At 37.5% G+C, this 17,228-nt stretch overlaps 1 protein-coding gene across 2 annotated transcripts in view; it reads left to right on the plus strand.

Annotated features, from left to right (window-relative positions):
* The window catches only part of cd276 (CD276 molecule), a 78,110-nt gene that overhangs the window by 31,072 nt on the left and 29,810 nt on the right, over positions 1-17,228 (plus strand). For both annotated transcript variants that reach the window (XM_056766987.1, XM_056766986.1), the window contains exon 5: positions 15,189-15,323. In XM_056766987.1, the coding sequence (XP_056622965.1) occupies positions 15,189-15,323 (135 nt within the window). The remainder of the gene's footprint in view (positions 1-15,188; positions 15,324-17,228) is intronic.

Raw genomic sequence — 17,228 nt, forward strand, 5'->3', positions numbered from 1 at the left:
AAGGTTGCATTGATTCTCACAGACAGGAAACATTATATAAGGCAACTGAACAATCATGGAAAAAAACGAAACGAACGAAAGGGTCTCGTCTGTCTGTGCACATTGTTGTGAACTAGTGTAGGTTGAGCACTTAGCATCACTATCGTCTATGGTTTGGTCTCTAGGGATGGGGAAAAGACACAAAGTCCTTATTATGGGTGAGTTAGCATTCAGTGAACCATTAGTCTCCAGACTGTCTAAAGATGAATTCTTCCAAACACCGAGAAAAAAACATCATTGCTTGTTAATCCTCATTTTTAACCCAGCTGTCGAGTGCCGTCCGGTCGCGATAGATCACTGGAAACCGTGCACGGTCGACCCAAAGTGCCGTAATCGCCCGAGGACACACGCATTTGCATCAGGCACTTAATTTTAGCTGCTTGCAAATCTGCGGATTGTAAATAAGCGTATGAGTAAATAAATAAATAAAGCAAATGCAAATGTGAGAGGCGCCGTTCGCCGAATCACTTGTTTGTCTTCATCTAAGCCAGTTAAAGATGGAGGTCTGGAGGGGAAGGTGGTGATGGCCATTAAGTTTAATTGATGGTTCGGGAAAGACAGGATGCTGTCACAGGATGAATGAAAATCAAGGCCTTCAGCTCCTCCGCAGTTAAAAAACGTCTCATCTGCATTTCAGCTCTGCACGCAAATGACCAAACATAAAAGTCCTTGGAAAAATGAAGTGTTTCTTTTAGGATGATTTGCGTTAACACTTACGCACAGACACACAAACGGATTAACATATTTCAAACTTCAATGTTCTTCAACTAAAATATCTCTGAACGAATATTACTTGTGCATATTCTCCTCTGAACGATGAGTCGCTCGTCGTTCAGCTGGATGCTCGTGGACTTAAGCTTGATCCAGAGCACCTGATCCGTCCATCACATCATCCAATCAAAAACATTAGTGGTGGCCATGTAAAACCGAGAGATGTGGAGTAGAGGTGCAATTTGTGTCTTGATGTGGACAAGAGTGTTTTATTGGATTGAATGAATGTTATGGCTTTCGCAGACAAGCAATTATCCGTCTCACAGTGGTACTTTGTATTTGTTAAACCTTGAGGTGAGCATGAAAGAGATGTGAGGAGTTGAGAGAAGGTGAGAGATGATAGCTGCTGTATTTGCATTAGCCTGTCGCTCCGTTTTTATTATTTATGTTCCATTAACTTGATTGAAGCAGATGCTGAATCAAATGAAACGTTATTGGTACATGTATTGGCAAAGTCAATACTAATATACTGTGGTTTACAATGGGGATAAATCTAAAAAAACATGTCAAAGACATTTAAAGGCACAGGTCACCTAAAAATAAAACTTCTTTCATTTTTTACATCATTTTTTTGCTGAACAAAAAAGAAGATATTTTGAAGAGTGTTGGTAACCAAGCAACATTGAACCCATTGACTTCCATTGTATGAACACATTTCTCAAAATATTTTATTTTGTGTTCCACAGAAGACATCCATTATGTGTCCCTTTAAAGGTGCAATGTATGAGGATCCATTGACTGAAATGCAAATCAATTTATAACCTTCATATTAAAAATATATATATATATATATATTCCGTCACTATCAGTTAAAATAAACCTACCATACAAATTATAGAGCCTTCGTTTCTTTATAAGCAGGCAAACTTACATAATCAGCAGGGGATCAAATACTTATTTCCCTCACTGTACATATCTATGTCTTCAGAAGTTTACGAAGACTTTATCGGAGCGTTATGTTTTTATTCAGTATGAGCTATTTCTAAATATACCGCGGGTCCCCTTACAAGGATTTCACCATGTTGTTTCTATAGTAGCCCTAAACGGACAAACTGCTCTTAAGAGGGCTTTTGTTCGTTATCTCCGTTATCTCCTTACAATTTTATACACTGGACCTTTAAGTGAATTATAGTTAACTGAAACAGTACATTTATAATATTAAATAATACTGTTTTGTATACAGATTGATAATATGTTTATATTTGCTGTATTTCCCTCTGTGTGGTTTGTTCCTAGTTTCGTTTTCTTTTGTTTGGTGTTTCCATCAGGAAGTCAAGGGAAGAAAGGAAGTAAACTTGTTAAAGTCCTCACCTTAAACTCGGCGCTGTCAACTTTGACTCATTTAATTCTCATTTTGAGTGCCTCAAGTAGCTGTCCATTCTCTGTCGACACCCTTACATCCCTCTGATGGAAATTTACCATGTACTTCAAATTCATGGAGCGAGTTTATTCATTGTAGCATAATTCTAATCAGGCTGTATTGGTACAGGTGCTTTTAAATGTATGAGCTTTCTAATTTCAATGCCTGAGTCTGACATTACACCATCAAACGCGGGCACTTTTAACATCAAGGACCGTATTTAGACACCACCACACATACAAATGCACACTTGGCTGTCTCTAATCAGCCCCCGCTGGTTGAAAGAGTGTCTGGCTAGCTGAGAGTATCTCACCGTGGTGTTGATAGCTGTCACTAGTGATTGTTCGCTACACCTTCTCGCCTTCTCCCAGCGACTGCTTGTTTTAGAGCTAATTAAAAATGTAGAGCCCAACTTTTTAAACTGATTATGGCCCTCGAAGTTTGCCTCACTTATGTCCTGCGGCCTTAGAAGAAAGAAAGATAGAGAGAGAGAGAGAGAGAGAGAGGGGAGCGAGCAAATGGAGGAGCCGAAAAATCAATAGCCCAGTCTGCCTCCGACATCTTAATGTCAACGGCGTGGGTGAGATGTGTGGAAATGATGGAGCTCATGTCAGTCAGAGGCTGACCATTACACCACGTGCCCGGCCTCAGTTTCTTTCCCGCCCCTGGGGGGGAAGCGCTCGCTGCTGGATGAAGTGACCACCTCCACCCTCCAGGGCATTTCCATCAGCACTGCAGGGTTGCCCTACATTTCCAGTATCATCTTGTGCTTCTAATGAGCATGCTGCAATGTGTTTGCTTTGAACTGTACACACACTCTTAATGAGCTGTCCTACCCGGCTTCGCACTTATTTCTTTCCTGCCCGCCTCCGTCCTTTTTTCCTTTTTACCTTGAAATGAGAGAAAGACGTTAACCCTTTAATGCACACACTTAGAAAAAAAAGAGAAATTATGTATTTGCATTTTGTGTTTTTTTGGGGGGCAGTAATAATAAGTAGGTTGTTAATTACAGACCACATTTATTTTTTACAGACCCATAAGTGGACAAACAGGAAATAAGTTTTTAAAAAATAAAATAAATGATATTCTAATAATTTACCATTAAACTGTTTTGTAAACAAATTAAAGTAAACAAATTGATTACTATTAAATAAATAGTAAAAAATTAAATTAAATTAAATTAAATTAAATTAAATTAAATTAAATTAAATTAAATTAAATTAAATTAAATTAAATTAAATTAAATTAAATTAAATTAAATTACACTACACTACACTACACTACAAAATAATTTAGCAGATATAGGCCAGTTTTACAATTTATTAATTACAGACCCATAAACAAATAGTTTAAGGTCAGATTAAATAAAATTAATAAAATTACACAAAAAACATTGAAATCCATTGATATTCCAATAATTAAAGTTCGTATTTACCATCAAAACATCAGACATTTTAACTCTCTGCTTCAGCAAATCTTTCTTTTTATATTTTATGAATAAATGACAAAATATACAGTCTTTAAGAGTACCTAAATAAGACTTGTATGTAAATAGTAGGTAAACATGACAATCGTGCATTGTAAAAAAAACTGTGAATTGTGAAAGTATTAGACACTGCACCTGAATAGTAGAGTTGCCTCGATTATGTTAAACCAACTTTCAAAAGTATATTTCTACTCAAATTGTCCTCCTCTATATGGTTTATAAGCCTGTTTAAAGGTCAGAAAGAACAACATGATCCTGCTGTCACATCCACAAATCCTTGTTTATTCTTTGTGGTTGTACAGTTTGCTGAAAATGTGTGAGACTGAAACATGAATGAGTTATATTTAAGTGCTTTTATGCAGCTCTGGCTTTTTATGCTACAGTCTCTGATATGTATCTTTTAGTATATTCTCAGTAAGTTCACCGCTCTGTTAAACATGTCAGACATTTGTCTGGATGTATTAAGAGGTGCTTTATTGATCGGTGTGAGAAGGACGATGAGTATAAGTGCGTTTACATGGTAATGTCTTTGCTGAAAGCTCGGTCATAGACCGGAAGAATAAGTCTGCCCTTTAAATTGGCGTCTATGACCCCAATACTTCATTCTGCGGTGCTTAGCTCATAAGGTTTACATTTATTTCAAGGTGAAAAGTGAATTTTAACTAAAAAATACTTTTGTCTTCATTATAACAATTTGATTTTTTGAAAACTGTAACACTGTGGCTCAGTCGTACCAAGGAAGAATTTCATGTGATGTATATGCATGATGACAAAACGACAGTAAGAGTACTATTAGTTGGTAAGGCCTACCTGGTGGTAAATCAGTAAATAGTCATAATTTATGTTTTTCTTTTGTAACAATATAATTACAGGAAAATTCCCACAGGAGTAACTCAAATTTCAAGTCAAAGTGCTATATTTCAATGCAATGTATAGAGGTTTGGAGGACTGAGAGTCAGGAAGCATGTGCTTTTGAGGAAGGTCAACTTCACCCCTGAGAGCATATTGATGTATCTCAATTAGGGATGGGGGAAAAATCTATATTTCCAAGTATTGCAATATTTGACCTCACAATATTTGACCTACATTCTCACAGTATTTTTAGTTAAAAAAATGACATCAATATATTTGACACTACCATTGACTACTTTCTCTCAGAGCGAGTTGTAAATCTACAGTAAGAGATGCAGAGAGTTTATTTGAAATATTATTATTTTAATGAAAGATTTCAAATACATGTTTGATGAACCGGACACAATCAAGTAATTATGGCACACTTGTGATGTCATGTTGACTTCAATTTTCTAGATCAAGAACACAATATAGTAATGTTTCAAACCTGCAACCTTTTCGATACCATCCCAGAGCTATAACTCCTACAGCACCAGCCAAAATACTCTTCGTTTGGAAACCAGTTGCATTATTTGTTGCATAAAGCACCCATGTGTTCCTTGCAGCTGCAGCTGTCTGTGCAAGGCAATGATGTCACTTTTAAAAGCATGTCGGTGAAGGAATGAGAATCCAGGTGTCTGGGGTTAAGGGATGAGTGCCTCTCCTGAAAGCTAATAAGACAGCCCTTCATTTTCTCAGCTTTAAAGTAATTCAATCAAACTCGCAGGAGGAAGTGTCTCCAGGCAAATATGCTGATCAGTCAAAAAAAATAACACATGTTTGGCCACATCAGCCTTTCTCACCCTCCCTCTCACATAGGTGCTTGCAATAGGCCTTATCAAGAAAAGGAAAAACTAAAAACTCATGAAGGCGAAAACAAAACAAACTGTGATCACCTCCCCCTCATTGTGATGAATGCTTAACGTCAGACACCAGCCTAAAGTCATTTATTCATTCCAAATCCCCCAGAAGGGAAGAAATCAAATCTTAGCCCGTCGCGTGTCTCCCTGTTTAGCTAATCCCTGTCCTCTGACATTTCTAGCTTGCTGTCTTTGTGATTACATTTATTGTTATTATTGCTAATCAGAATTCATGGAGATCCCTTAGCGGGCATGTTGGAGGGGTGGACAATAAATAGATGGATAAATAAATAAAAATGAATAATCTTTGAAATGTCAGGGAGCTTTGGGAGAGCGTACTTTTGTCTTTTAGCGTTGATGGTAAGGTGCTGTGTAGTGTGATAACAGAAACGCCTATAAGAGTGTATTAGAGGACTGACTAACTTTACTTCCATGATATGCTATACAGTGCTGTAGTCGGGGCCATACGCACGTATACGGCGTATGCTTACTTTTTCCATAACATGTTACGACTTTTGGAGATCTGTATTACCATATATCCTCCTTATACCCACTTGTTTTGCTGCATAAAAACATCTCCGTGCAGCTTTTGTGGTCGCTTTCACTTTAACTTTATCACCTTTTTGTTATTTTGATTCATTCAATTTTTTAAAAAAAAACCTCAAACAACTGCGTCAAGTGCGACATTTTCAGTGTTGGCAGCGCTTTTAAGTGATCTTACTGGCAGTGGGTACTCTCTTCTTTTCCGGCTCAACACTGAATTTACAGGTTCTCTTGCAGCGCTTTATCTCTTTATGATATTGGGACGCATCAGAAATCTTTAATATCTGACAACTTTTAATACTCGCTTTATTTAGACAAAGTAACATCTGTTTTCCGTACCAAGTAAAATCTTGCATATGTTTTTATGTAATCTTGTGTATGTAATATGATGCTTTGTAAAACTATTGTATTGTGGTCATTAGTACTGGCATAGTGGTAATGTTGTTTAATGTAGTACACCATCTTTTTTGTTAGGACTACATCACTGATGCTATACCATGAAATGAAAATGGTTTGAATTTGCATTTGCTGGAAACTATCAAAAACTCTGTATTATGCATGCCAGGCCAGTTGATGGTGATGTTTCTAGGTAAAGAAACCCGTAGTGACAGGTATAAGCTAAAAGTGCTATTTAATAGCCCGGGTAATGTAAATAATGGCGAATGTAAATAATGTGCCTCCACTGGTATTAGTGGTGCAGTAAATCCACTTTTTCCACCATAAAGGCCACCATATTGTTTTGGGTATATGCTCATGACTTTTATTTAGCCTCCTTGTGCAAGCACTTTTCACCATTGGAGTTTTGGGTTCCTCGCCACCGTTTGCATACTGTTTTGTACTGTTTGCCTGACCGGAGGACGGCTGACATCAGCTTTAGAATTGAAAGTTTTGAATTTATTAATATGCTTAATTTATTTATTATTACATATAGGAATTTATAGTCAATAGTAAAATTGGACCTGTGTTTCTCACTCCTTTGTCTTAAATGTGTGCTTCTCTGTGATAACCACTGTGTGTATGTGTGTGCGTGTCTGTGTGCTTATTTTGTGTTCGTGTGGAGTTGTGAGTACGTGTTTTGTATGCAGGTTTGAATGAACCTGTGTGCGTGTCTGTTTTCTGTGTGTGTTCAAATTTGTTTTGTTTAACTTTAATGTTTTGCTTATAGTCAATACGTTTAATGTACAGCTGCTTTGCTACAATGAAAATTGTAAAAAGTGCTATATAAATAAAGCATGTTCATGACGTCATCTTTTCGGAAAGTTGTGTCTCGCAGCTACACAAAGACGATATCGGTGCCTTAAAAAATAAAATTTTTCAAAAGTTTGCGTTTCAGTCCCCCAAAACACTGTAGACGTGTATGGCTGAAACATATGCAAAGCATTTGGTTTTCAGGTGGAAACACTGTTGTGTAAACAGTCTAAAGTCATATGGGTAAATAACACGCAAGATGTATGAGCTTACAACATAAGCCAAACAGTAACTAAAAGTTTATATGTTTTTAATATTTGTTGATCATCTCTTGTGGTAATATTGTGTAGTCTTTCCTTAAATTCTTCTCAAAGCTGAGCTTCAGTTTATGATCCTAACACACTAAAGCAACATGTATCTGAAATAGTTGAATTAAGAGCAAAGATGTCCAATTTTGCTGGTACAGAAAGCAAAAGATGTGCCATTCTACTTCATTTTCCCCCAGTGAAGTGTTCTTTTGAACAACCTTACCTTAATTTCTCTAAATGCATGTTCTGTCATGGTCCAAATGTGCTTCCCTCTCACCCCATGCTGTCTAAGTTGGGCAGTCTTTTTGCTGGCACCATTTGTATTTGCCCCATAAGACCAGGTCTGTGCTCAGCCTGAGGGAAAGTGCCCCTCAACTGAGTCCCTGGTTCTTTCTGAGCATCAGCAGCCCAGAGGCTCATCTGGACACGCTTCTCCTCAGTCCTTTCTTCTCCGCATGGCCTCTCTATTGTGATGAGGCGACTCTCTGTCACAGGTAAAAGGAAATAGCGATAGCTTTGATCAGAGGTATCAGGAGAGGAGAGAGAGGTTAGGCCGGGGAGGTGTTTGAACTCTTTATTCCAGGAGATGAAAGGAGTGCAACAGCAGAAATCTTGCTGAAGTGGAGCTGGTATGTTAGGCCTGACCTGTGAGGGGCGGAGCTTGGATCTCCCCAGGTTGCCATGGGAGATATCGGTAGTTGAAATTAAGCGATGTGTGATAATTCGTTATTTTCATGACTATGGTGCCATTATTTTTATCTGCAGAACACGATAGAAGATATTTTGAAGAACGTTGGTAACCTAAAAATATTGGCTCCTACTCACTTCCATCATATGGACACAAAATCACTGAGACATTTCTCAAAATATCTTATTTTTTTTTCACAGAAAAAAAGAGTCATATACAGGTTTTGTATGACGAGAGGGTCAATAAATGATCATTTTTCTCTTTGGGTAAAATATCCTTTTAAGGTTAAGCACCTCCTTTTCCCGACCATGTGTCAAAAACTTTAAGGTTAAATGCTATGTACTCTGTGTTGTCTATTTATGGAAAGTACCAAATTAATCTCACGATACACCTATATCTCCTGGAACATGTTGTTCACAATGTACAAGATTTAAAATACATGCATTCACCTGCCCACAGAATTTAGGCAATTGAAACTGTTAGCGTCGAGAGCCAAGATGTATGTCCTTGTATGTCTTTGGCAACTAAAAAAGAGAGCGTGAGAGAAAGAGATGAATAAGGACTCGCAGAAGAAGGTGAGGAAGATGATGGGTGATGAGAGACATTTGGGATATATCTATAACAGAGGGAAACAAAATCACATCATCAAACAATAGTAAGAGAGAAAGATGAGCCTACAGGCCTTATGGGACAACAGCGCTGGAATGGTAGACTTTCATAACATTTATCTTCATCAGCACACCTTCACCCAGTCGCAGATCCAAAGAGAGAGAGAGGAAGAGCGACGGAGAGAATTCAATTATTTGGATTAGATAGGAATTTGCGGAGCCAATAGAAAAACTGCAATCATTTTTTTGGTAAACGAATAATAACACTAAATGAATGCCTATGTGGGCGGTTGTTTACATAAACAGAACAGTAACCGAATCAGAAGGTCATAAGTACGGCCTTATACACGACACGTTCCAGCGTTCGTCCTACATCACTATTTGTTTTACCCTACTGCATGTATACAGATTATTTAAAATAATGTTGGTAACCGAACAATTGCAGTACTGATTCATTTCTATTGTGTGGACACAAAACCAATGCAACTCAACGGGTGCCGCCGTTGTTCGGTAACCAGCATTCTTGATGAATGATCTTCTTTTGTGTTCTGTAGAAAAAAACTAAGTCATACAGGTTTGTAAAGGGTGAGTAAATGATGATCGAATTTTTATTTGTCGAGTACTATCCCTTTAATCCTCTTAATCAATTTAATTAGTTTTTAACTTTACAAATGCATCTCGAGAACACAACCCTGCTTTCTGTTCCATTTCACTCTGTCTAGATGTTTTTGTAGATAGTCCAACACCTTTAACAACCGTTCACACTTCCCACGTGAAAAGCACTCCAGTTTCTTTAATATTCACAGTTGGATATCATAATGGTAACATGTAGCTAACCTTATCGGTCTTTTATAGGGATGTAACTATTCACTCAGCTCACGATGTGATGCGATTCACGATACTGATCTCACGACACGATTCGTTCACAATTTATTTTAACAAAATGTGTTGAGACAAATTGGAAATAACCAACTGCCCTTTTATTATTTGTGAAATGCTGCACATTTCTTTGTTAAATAAATATATATTTTATGTCAAATGACAAAACTAAACTGCAATTTTAAAACAAATTCCAAATCAAATTAAACGTGTATAGCCTAATACAAAGTCTCTTTAAAATAAACAAACTTTGTCTCTGCTTTTCTAGGATTGTTTTACGATTAAGAAATATTAGCATATTCACGTTTGCAGTTAACACAGTGCCCCCGCTGTTCAAAACATGTATCTCGATTCAAGTAACATCTCAACCGGCTTGAATCATCACCAGTGTTAACCTGCAAACGTCGGGGCCTCTAGTGACTACAAGCGGTAAAATCATTTGAGGCTTGATTTAGACACTCAGATAAACGCAATGAAGCGCACGTATCAAAGCGGTTCTTAAAAACGTCAGAAAGCAAAAGAAAAGAAATCTATACTAATTTTAAGAAACAATGCTATACAAAAAGCATTAAAAGAACAATCTTGCACATTTACTTTCTTATACTATAGCTAACAACATTCTGTATTATTCTGGGGACACTTTATTCTTTCAACAAACTGTAGAGAATTTTGTGCTGTTATGTGGTTCAACGTTTTGTATGTATATATGTCTCATTAATTGCGTGTACTCAATACTGCTGTGCAATTCAAACAAAAATGTTTGCCAATGTGTGGGGGGGCTCAGGTCTAAACTTTGCTCAGGGACACCAAAATGGTAAACACGCCCCTGATCATCACATGATATAATGGATTTTCAACCGGCTCCCAGTGAATCGTTACATTCCAAGTCTATTCTCTCCTGTATGCACAATACAACAATAGTGACTACACAGCCACCGTGAGAGACCATAGACAGTGGTCAGATTATCCAATTTGGTTCCTTATTGTTGCTAAGAACAAAGATATTTTAACTCTTTTTAATAGCATGTTCATGAGGGACAGAGTTAAATTTCACTACAGTGCATGAATTTTAGAAGCATCCGTGTGCGAAGTGATTTTGTACGACTTAAACTTTCTCTGACCTTCCTTAATGAGCACAGCACCCAAGGCAAGACTGAAGATGACCACGCCATATTCACCATGCAGACCATGTCCATACAAACCCAAAATAGAGAAATAAATAGAAATGCATTTAAGCGCCTGTCTTATTAACCTTTACAAGACGTTTTAAACATATTGGCGATGGAGAATGGAGAGTTGCGTAAGTCCAGCACTCTTATTCAGTATTCAAACACCTGCTCTTTAGCAGCCGAGCGTCTTTGGTCTCACTTCTACAAATTACAACATGCCTGATGCGTGTTCTGTACTAGGCACTTGCAGCCTCGTATCTTTTTGCTTGATGCATCGATAAATCCTCTCTTGGCTATGCTGTCCGGCACATATCATCTCTATACCTGTCTATGATTTACCGAGGGAAATAAACCCCAGATTTCTTTTCCCTGCTTTGTTATGTTATTGACTTTTTGGAACATGGTATGTTTGTATCCATACTTACATGTATAGCACTCAAAGACATTAATATAATACTAGCTGTCATATTGATTTTTAAGCATACACAATTACCGGCCTTCAAGTTGCTTGCGCTGAGGAGAATGCGCACACTGGCTTTTTTCTGGCTCCAAGGACAGTAAGAAATTTTGCAAATGCTCATTATTTTTGCAGTCACCCACCTGAAAGTTCAAGAGCCGTCGATCGAACAGCAAAGTTACGTGCCGTTTTTAATGTCAGATAGGCCCGCGTGCGGGTTGACAGGGAAGACAGAATGAAAAGAGACTTTTCTGAAGGCTCGGTTATTATTTACAAAATTTGTCAGCTTGAAAGTGCGGAGAGGGATCTGTGAGGCTTTCGCAAAACTGAAATTAGTCGTGGTTTCATCTGCTCGTGGCTCGCCGAACGCAGGGTAATACTGTGAGACGGTTTCAGTTGGAATCACTGCAGACCTGTACACATGGGCCTAAAAGCATCTGTTGTGTACTGGCTCACCGTGGCAGATACTGAACCCTGCTGCCGAAAACCAGCTAATTAGGAGACACAATGCTGCCAGCCAAATCGGTTATTTCCCCTGTAAATGAACATTTTACTTCTGTTTTGTTCACATACACACACATCCCAAATATCTCTGGTGCACAAAATGAACACTGATGCATCTCGACCTCTTTTTGGCTCAATGTTATCGTTCCGTCCTTTAGGGCCCAGCTCGAACGCTCCAGGTGATTTGTCATTTTCCCACCAAACGCAAGCTTGTTTTTATAGACTTTGTTTTTCAATTATCTGGGTGCTGCCATAGTTCGTCTGCTCTGGTTGGCGTCTTAGTTCCGTTTGCTTCCCTGTTTTTCACTCTGTTTTGCTCCCCCACAATCTCCTTCACGTTAATACCTCTGGGAAATTTGGGGGATGTAATATCTCTCTCTGTATCACTGACCGGTTTACTTTTCTCGGCCACCCAGACCCTGGCTTTCACACTGACTCGCAGTTGTCTCGGGGGTGCTGTGTTTGCTCTATGCAATCTGATGGACAGTTATCCAGTTTAAAAGCCGAAAAGATAGCAGTCCACCAGTGAACTTGGTAAAAAAATTAAATTAAATACTGTCATGACAGCATAACACAGTGTTTAGATAGTCACGTGGGAGCCTGTAAAGGAAAAGAATCACAGCGAGGGTCGGGATTGCGGATGGTTTTATGATGCACCATACTGAGAGGGAATTCCAACGGGACTTAGTCGGAAGGACGGAATCAGGCTGCAGTTTTGGACCCCCGGCTGGGATGCAGCCTTCACCGTCCCCTTAAAATAATTTAAGTACCCTTTTATGTCAACATAGGGATGGGAATCATGAGGAATTTAATGATTCTGGTTCAGATTTTAATTCCACTAAGAAACAATGCTGGGTCCTTAATGATATTATAAAATAAAAATATTATTTGCCAATTAGAGGAAACAAAATTAAACTAAATATAATTAAATAAATCAATAAAATTTACAATTAATGAGTTACAATTAATAAAAAATGAATGTACTTATAAATCAAGATTAATTTATGCTATCATAAACTATTTCAGGCATGATAACCGCTTAGTGAAAAATCTGATATACTATTTGTATATGTATGAACAGATACAAGCTTTCAAACAAAAGAAAGTGTATTCTTCTATCTTCATTTGTTCGTTTTTTATCGCTCCGTAGATGTGGGTAGGTTTCTTCAAAAACGCATCATTTTAATTAAACAGCTGAGATAATTAACGTTTTTTTGTCAAAGATTCCGCCCAGATTACACTCAGAACAATCATTAAAAACCGCTAAAATATTTATGTTCTAGGTTCTGTACTTTTTCCCAAAGGTGTGTAATAGCTGTTTTACCTGTTGTAAAACAGAAGAAACACTGATTGCCGTAATAACTCGTCTTTGGTGGGAACCCATTTTTTTAATGACGAGATAACTCGTCAATGGCGGTGAAAGAGTTAACAATGGAGTGGTTCATACTAGATTCTCGGACCAATAACTTGTGAGCTAAACATTGTTATAACACAAACAACACATTATTCCTTAGACAAGGATCAACAACCTAGTCTTCCTCAAATCGAGAATATAATTGTATCTCTATATGAGTAGGCGACATGGAGTAGTCCAAAGAGACCGTCCACAAAGTGACTGTTAATCCGAAAAGTGTTTGTAACAAATCTCCATAAAAGGGAAGGAAGGAGTCGGGAACCGGCAAACATTTAAACATTTAATAAAGTAATATAACAGCCGGCGGCCCCTCACGGACGACCGCCGGCGAACAAAACATGAACATAAATATAAATACAAACATAACATAAGTTCGGGCCCGGTTCTCTCTCTTCGACGGTCCGGTCGCTCGTTCCTTATATATGCTCCCATCTCCTACGTAATTCGAGCCCGGTGTGCGCACAGCTGGCGCTAATTCACAATTACTCACCGGACTCGAACCACGGTCTCGCCCCGCCTACTCTACTACAGTGTTATTAAAAAAATTGTCATTATTAACTTGAATGTTACACACTGTAGACTCACTAAATTCAGATTACACATTAATTTTCTCGCTTTTGCGAGATAACGCAAAAGCTTTTGAAAAGATTTTTCTCTTCCCTTTCATTTTTTTTTCCACCACCATGTCCATAAAAGGGCTCCGTAGTTCTTAGTTGTACGGGTAAGAAAAACAATAAATACACTTTCAACTAAGAATAATTTAAACCATTTTAATTTAAGAATTTTAAGAATTTTAAGAACTTTAAGAATTTTTATCTTATTATTTACATTATTTACTAATGAATTAAAATTAAAAGGTTAAAATTATTACATTTAAAATTGATTAAATTAAGAACAATTTAAACATTTTTAATTTAAGAATTTTAATTTCAAATTTTATTTTAAATTATTTTAATTTTTTTCGCGATTGAGCCGGCTGCGTTATGGCTCTATTCGTGTTCCCCCCACCAGGAAAATGCCCCATATGTCTGATTAGCAATCCAGTGCTCTACAATCAATTCTCACAATTCGTTCATGTACTCTCTTTTGAACAATTTTTACATATTCTGGTCCATTATTGTGGTATCAATACTCTAATATTAGATAACTTACCACTAATTAGCACATAGAAAATAGAACAAAGTAGCTGTCTTCCTTACTTGTCAGTCAGCTTCTTTCCTCTTTCCTTAGTTTGAAATAGATGCAAAGTGGACGAGACTTTCTTCCTGTACTGAAAAAAGTCTGACAGTGCAAAACTTGTTTCCTAACCAGTTTAAATGGACACTTTGGATTCCTGTCATTTTCTACGACTGCTTCCTTGCTGCATTAGACACCCCTTTGCATCTTTGAACTCTTTCTCAGCAATTGCAACCTTCAATAATTTAAGAAAGCATCTCAAACTTACATTCATACCTCAAGAAGCTGTTTGATAAAATGGCAAGAGTACATTTTTGCGTGTTTTAGACAAATTGTAACTACTTCAAAGATGCTAAATTACACATACCTCAATTCCCATATTTTCATTTGTGTTATTTCTATTCACTATTATCCTTAAATCTGAAAACAAATATGAATAAAAATGCCCCTAAACTTTGTAGGGTTTTTTAAATATATGTAGGCTTACAGATTCGTTTCAGGTACTTTTAAAGAAAGGAATCTGTCCTGTGTAATAACCTGTTCTCGTTTCCCAACCCTACCAGTCTATCACCAGAGTCATTCAGAATATAGAATAACCGAGCACTGTTATTAAAACAAAATGAGATTGTGATGAAGAGTTTGTTGTGCAGTACATTTGGTAATGGTGCTACTGTGTATGCTAATGAAGGTAATGATGATGATGATGGTTGTTGGTCTGCTGCAATAATGAAAGCAGAGATGCCATAATTCTAACACAATACTGCTGTCTTTGTTTCTCCCCCTTTCCCTCTCTCTCTCTCTCTCTCTCTCTCTCTATCTCTCTCTCTTTCATCCTGTCTGTCTATAGGCCAGAACCTGGTGTTCCCACCTGTGGCACTGTGGGTAACGGTCGGCCTGGCCGTGTGTTTGCTGGGTCTGCTCATCGCACTGGCTGCTGTCTGCCGGAGGAAGATCAAAGAGAGCTGCGAGGAGATGAGAGCGGGTAAGGGCACTTCCCAGCAAGTATGTACTTAAGAATAATGTCTTGTACTAAATCACTTCTTAAGCCGTTTTCTTAGGTCTCTCATGAAGATATTAGATAATGACCGTTGAGGACTATACTTTGTTAGTCTAGTTGTCCTTCTGTTTATGAGCTGGACATGGATGTCTGGAGTTGTCATGGATGTCTAGGCTTGCCTAGCAGACCATATTGCTCACAAAAATAGAAGTGCTTTTCTATTTTTGTGTGCAAAACCGCAAGCTCCAATCAGATATTCTGTGGTAATATGCTTTCAGGAAGCAGGGTGCACAAGCACCCAATGTCCATATTTTTGTTCATATTTTGATAAAATTTTAAAGCAACAGTTTACGCAAAAATAACTTGTTAGACCTAAACTACATTTCGTTACACTGTACTTGTATATGTGTAATGACAATAAAGTTGAATGTAATCTAATCAAATCTTGTCTCTTTGAAATGTGTGGAACACAAAAGAGGTATTTTGAGAAATGTCTCAAAACTAATATTATGCCATATTAAAGTTCATAATATACTGTAGTTTAGGGTTGCATGGTGTATCGATGCTACTGTAACATTGCAATGCAAAAGCTTCAAAATACTGGCGATGACACCCTATTATATATTTTAATCAGTGTCTTGAATCATTTGGACGAGTCAACATTTCAATGAGTCAATCATACAGACATGTGGTTCGTTCTTGAATAAATCATCTGCTTTGAATGAATCGGTTAAATTCAGTGACTTAAAAATGTAGCCGTTTTAGTTTTTTAGATTTAAAACAATATTGCTCTATGGAGAAAATGTCGCACATTGTGTTATATCCCAAATGAACCAAACTTGTAGTATAGTTTATCATTTACTGTGGTAAAATGTAATACAATTCCTTGACACTATAGTGTTTTGGATTTAATCTTTTTAATCTTTCAAAAAGTTGAAAAGGTTAAAAAGGTTAAAAAGGTTACAAATTATTACAATTGTTTGAATTGCTTAAATTGTTCCTAGTTGTAAAGGTAAGAAAGAACAATTAATACACTTTCAACTAATAATAATTTTATAATTTTAATAATTTTAATAATTTTAATAATTTTAATAATTTTAATAATTTTAATAATTTTAATAATTTTAATAAGATTATTATTTTCATTATTTAATAATTAAAATTAAAATATTATAATTGGGTTGGTTTCCTGTCATTTACCACGATTGCTTCCTTGCTGCATTGGACACCCCTTTGCATCTTTGAACTCTTTCTAAGCAAATGCATCAATCTTTGCGCCTCGATAATCGCCTGTCTGTTAATTTGAAGCATTTTGATATTTGTTAGTGTTGCATCACAACCAAAGCTAATAGCCAGATCCGTTCAGGCATTCTGATAAAGTTCAATGAATATCACTGCTGTTAAGGCATGACTCGGGCCCGGTCCTTCTCGTGAGAGCAGCGTGCCGAGCAATAATTCACGCGGAAAACCCCAAAGCTCTGCCGTGGCAGGCAGTCTGAGCAGAATGCTAAAAGCTAGACAGCGTTTGGAACAGTCGTGTTTTTGCTGAAGCCCTGTCTTTCCTCCACTGCTGTGGGAAGTTCATTAGCACCGGCTAGATAATGAGTTGGTCGTGTAACCAGGGATTGCAGAACGACGGGAAAAAAATGAGAATGATGTGCGGAAGCAGAAATAGTGACAGAGAGCTAAGGAAAAAGCTAGATAAAGAGATGGATGGAACGGACGGACGTCTCTTTTCTGGGCACGAGAAGGTACCACCACAACAACTGTAATGAGTTCTGTGTGTAGTATAGGAGACATTTAAATAAAGGTCATTCCAGCGTTGCACGAAACCCCTGGGCTTTAAAATACATCTGCAACCCCGTATTCCGCCGTGAAAGTCACAGAATG

The sequence above is a fragment of the Triplophysa dalaica genome, chromosome 14 (assembly GCF_015846415.1).
Source record: "Triplophysa dalaica isolate WHDGS20190420 chromosome 14, ASM1584641v1, whole genome shotgun sequence".
Lineage (NCBI taxonomy): Eukaryota > Metazoa > Chordata > Actinopteri > Cypriniformes > Nemacheilidae > Triplophysa > Triplophysa dalaica.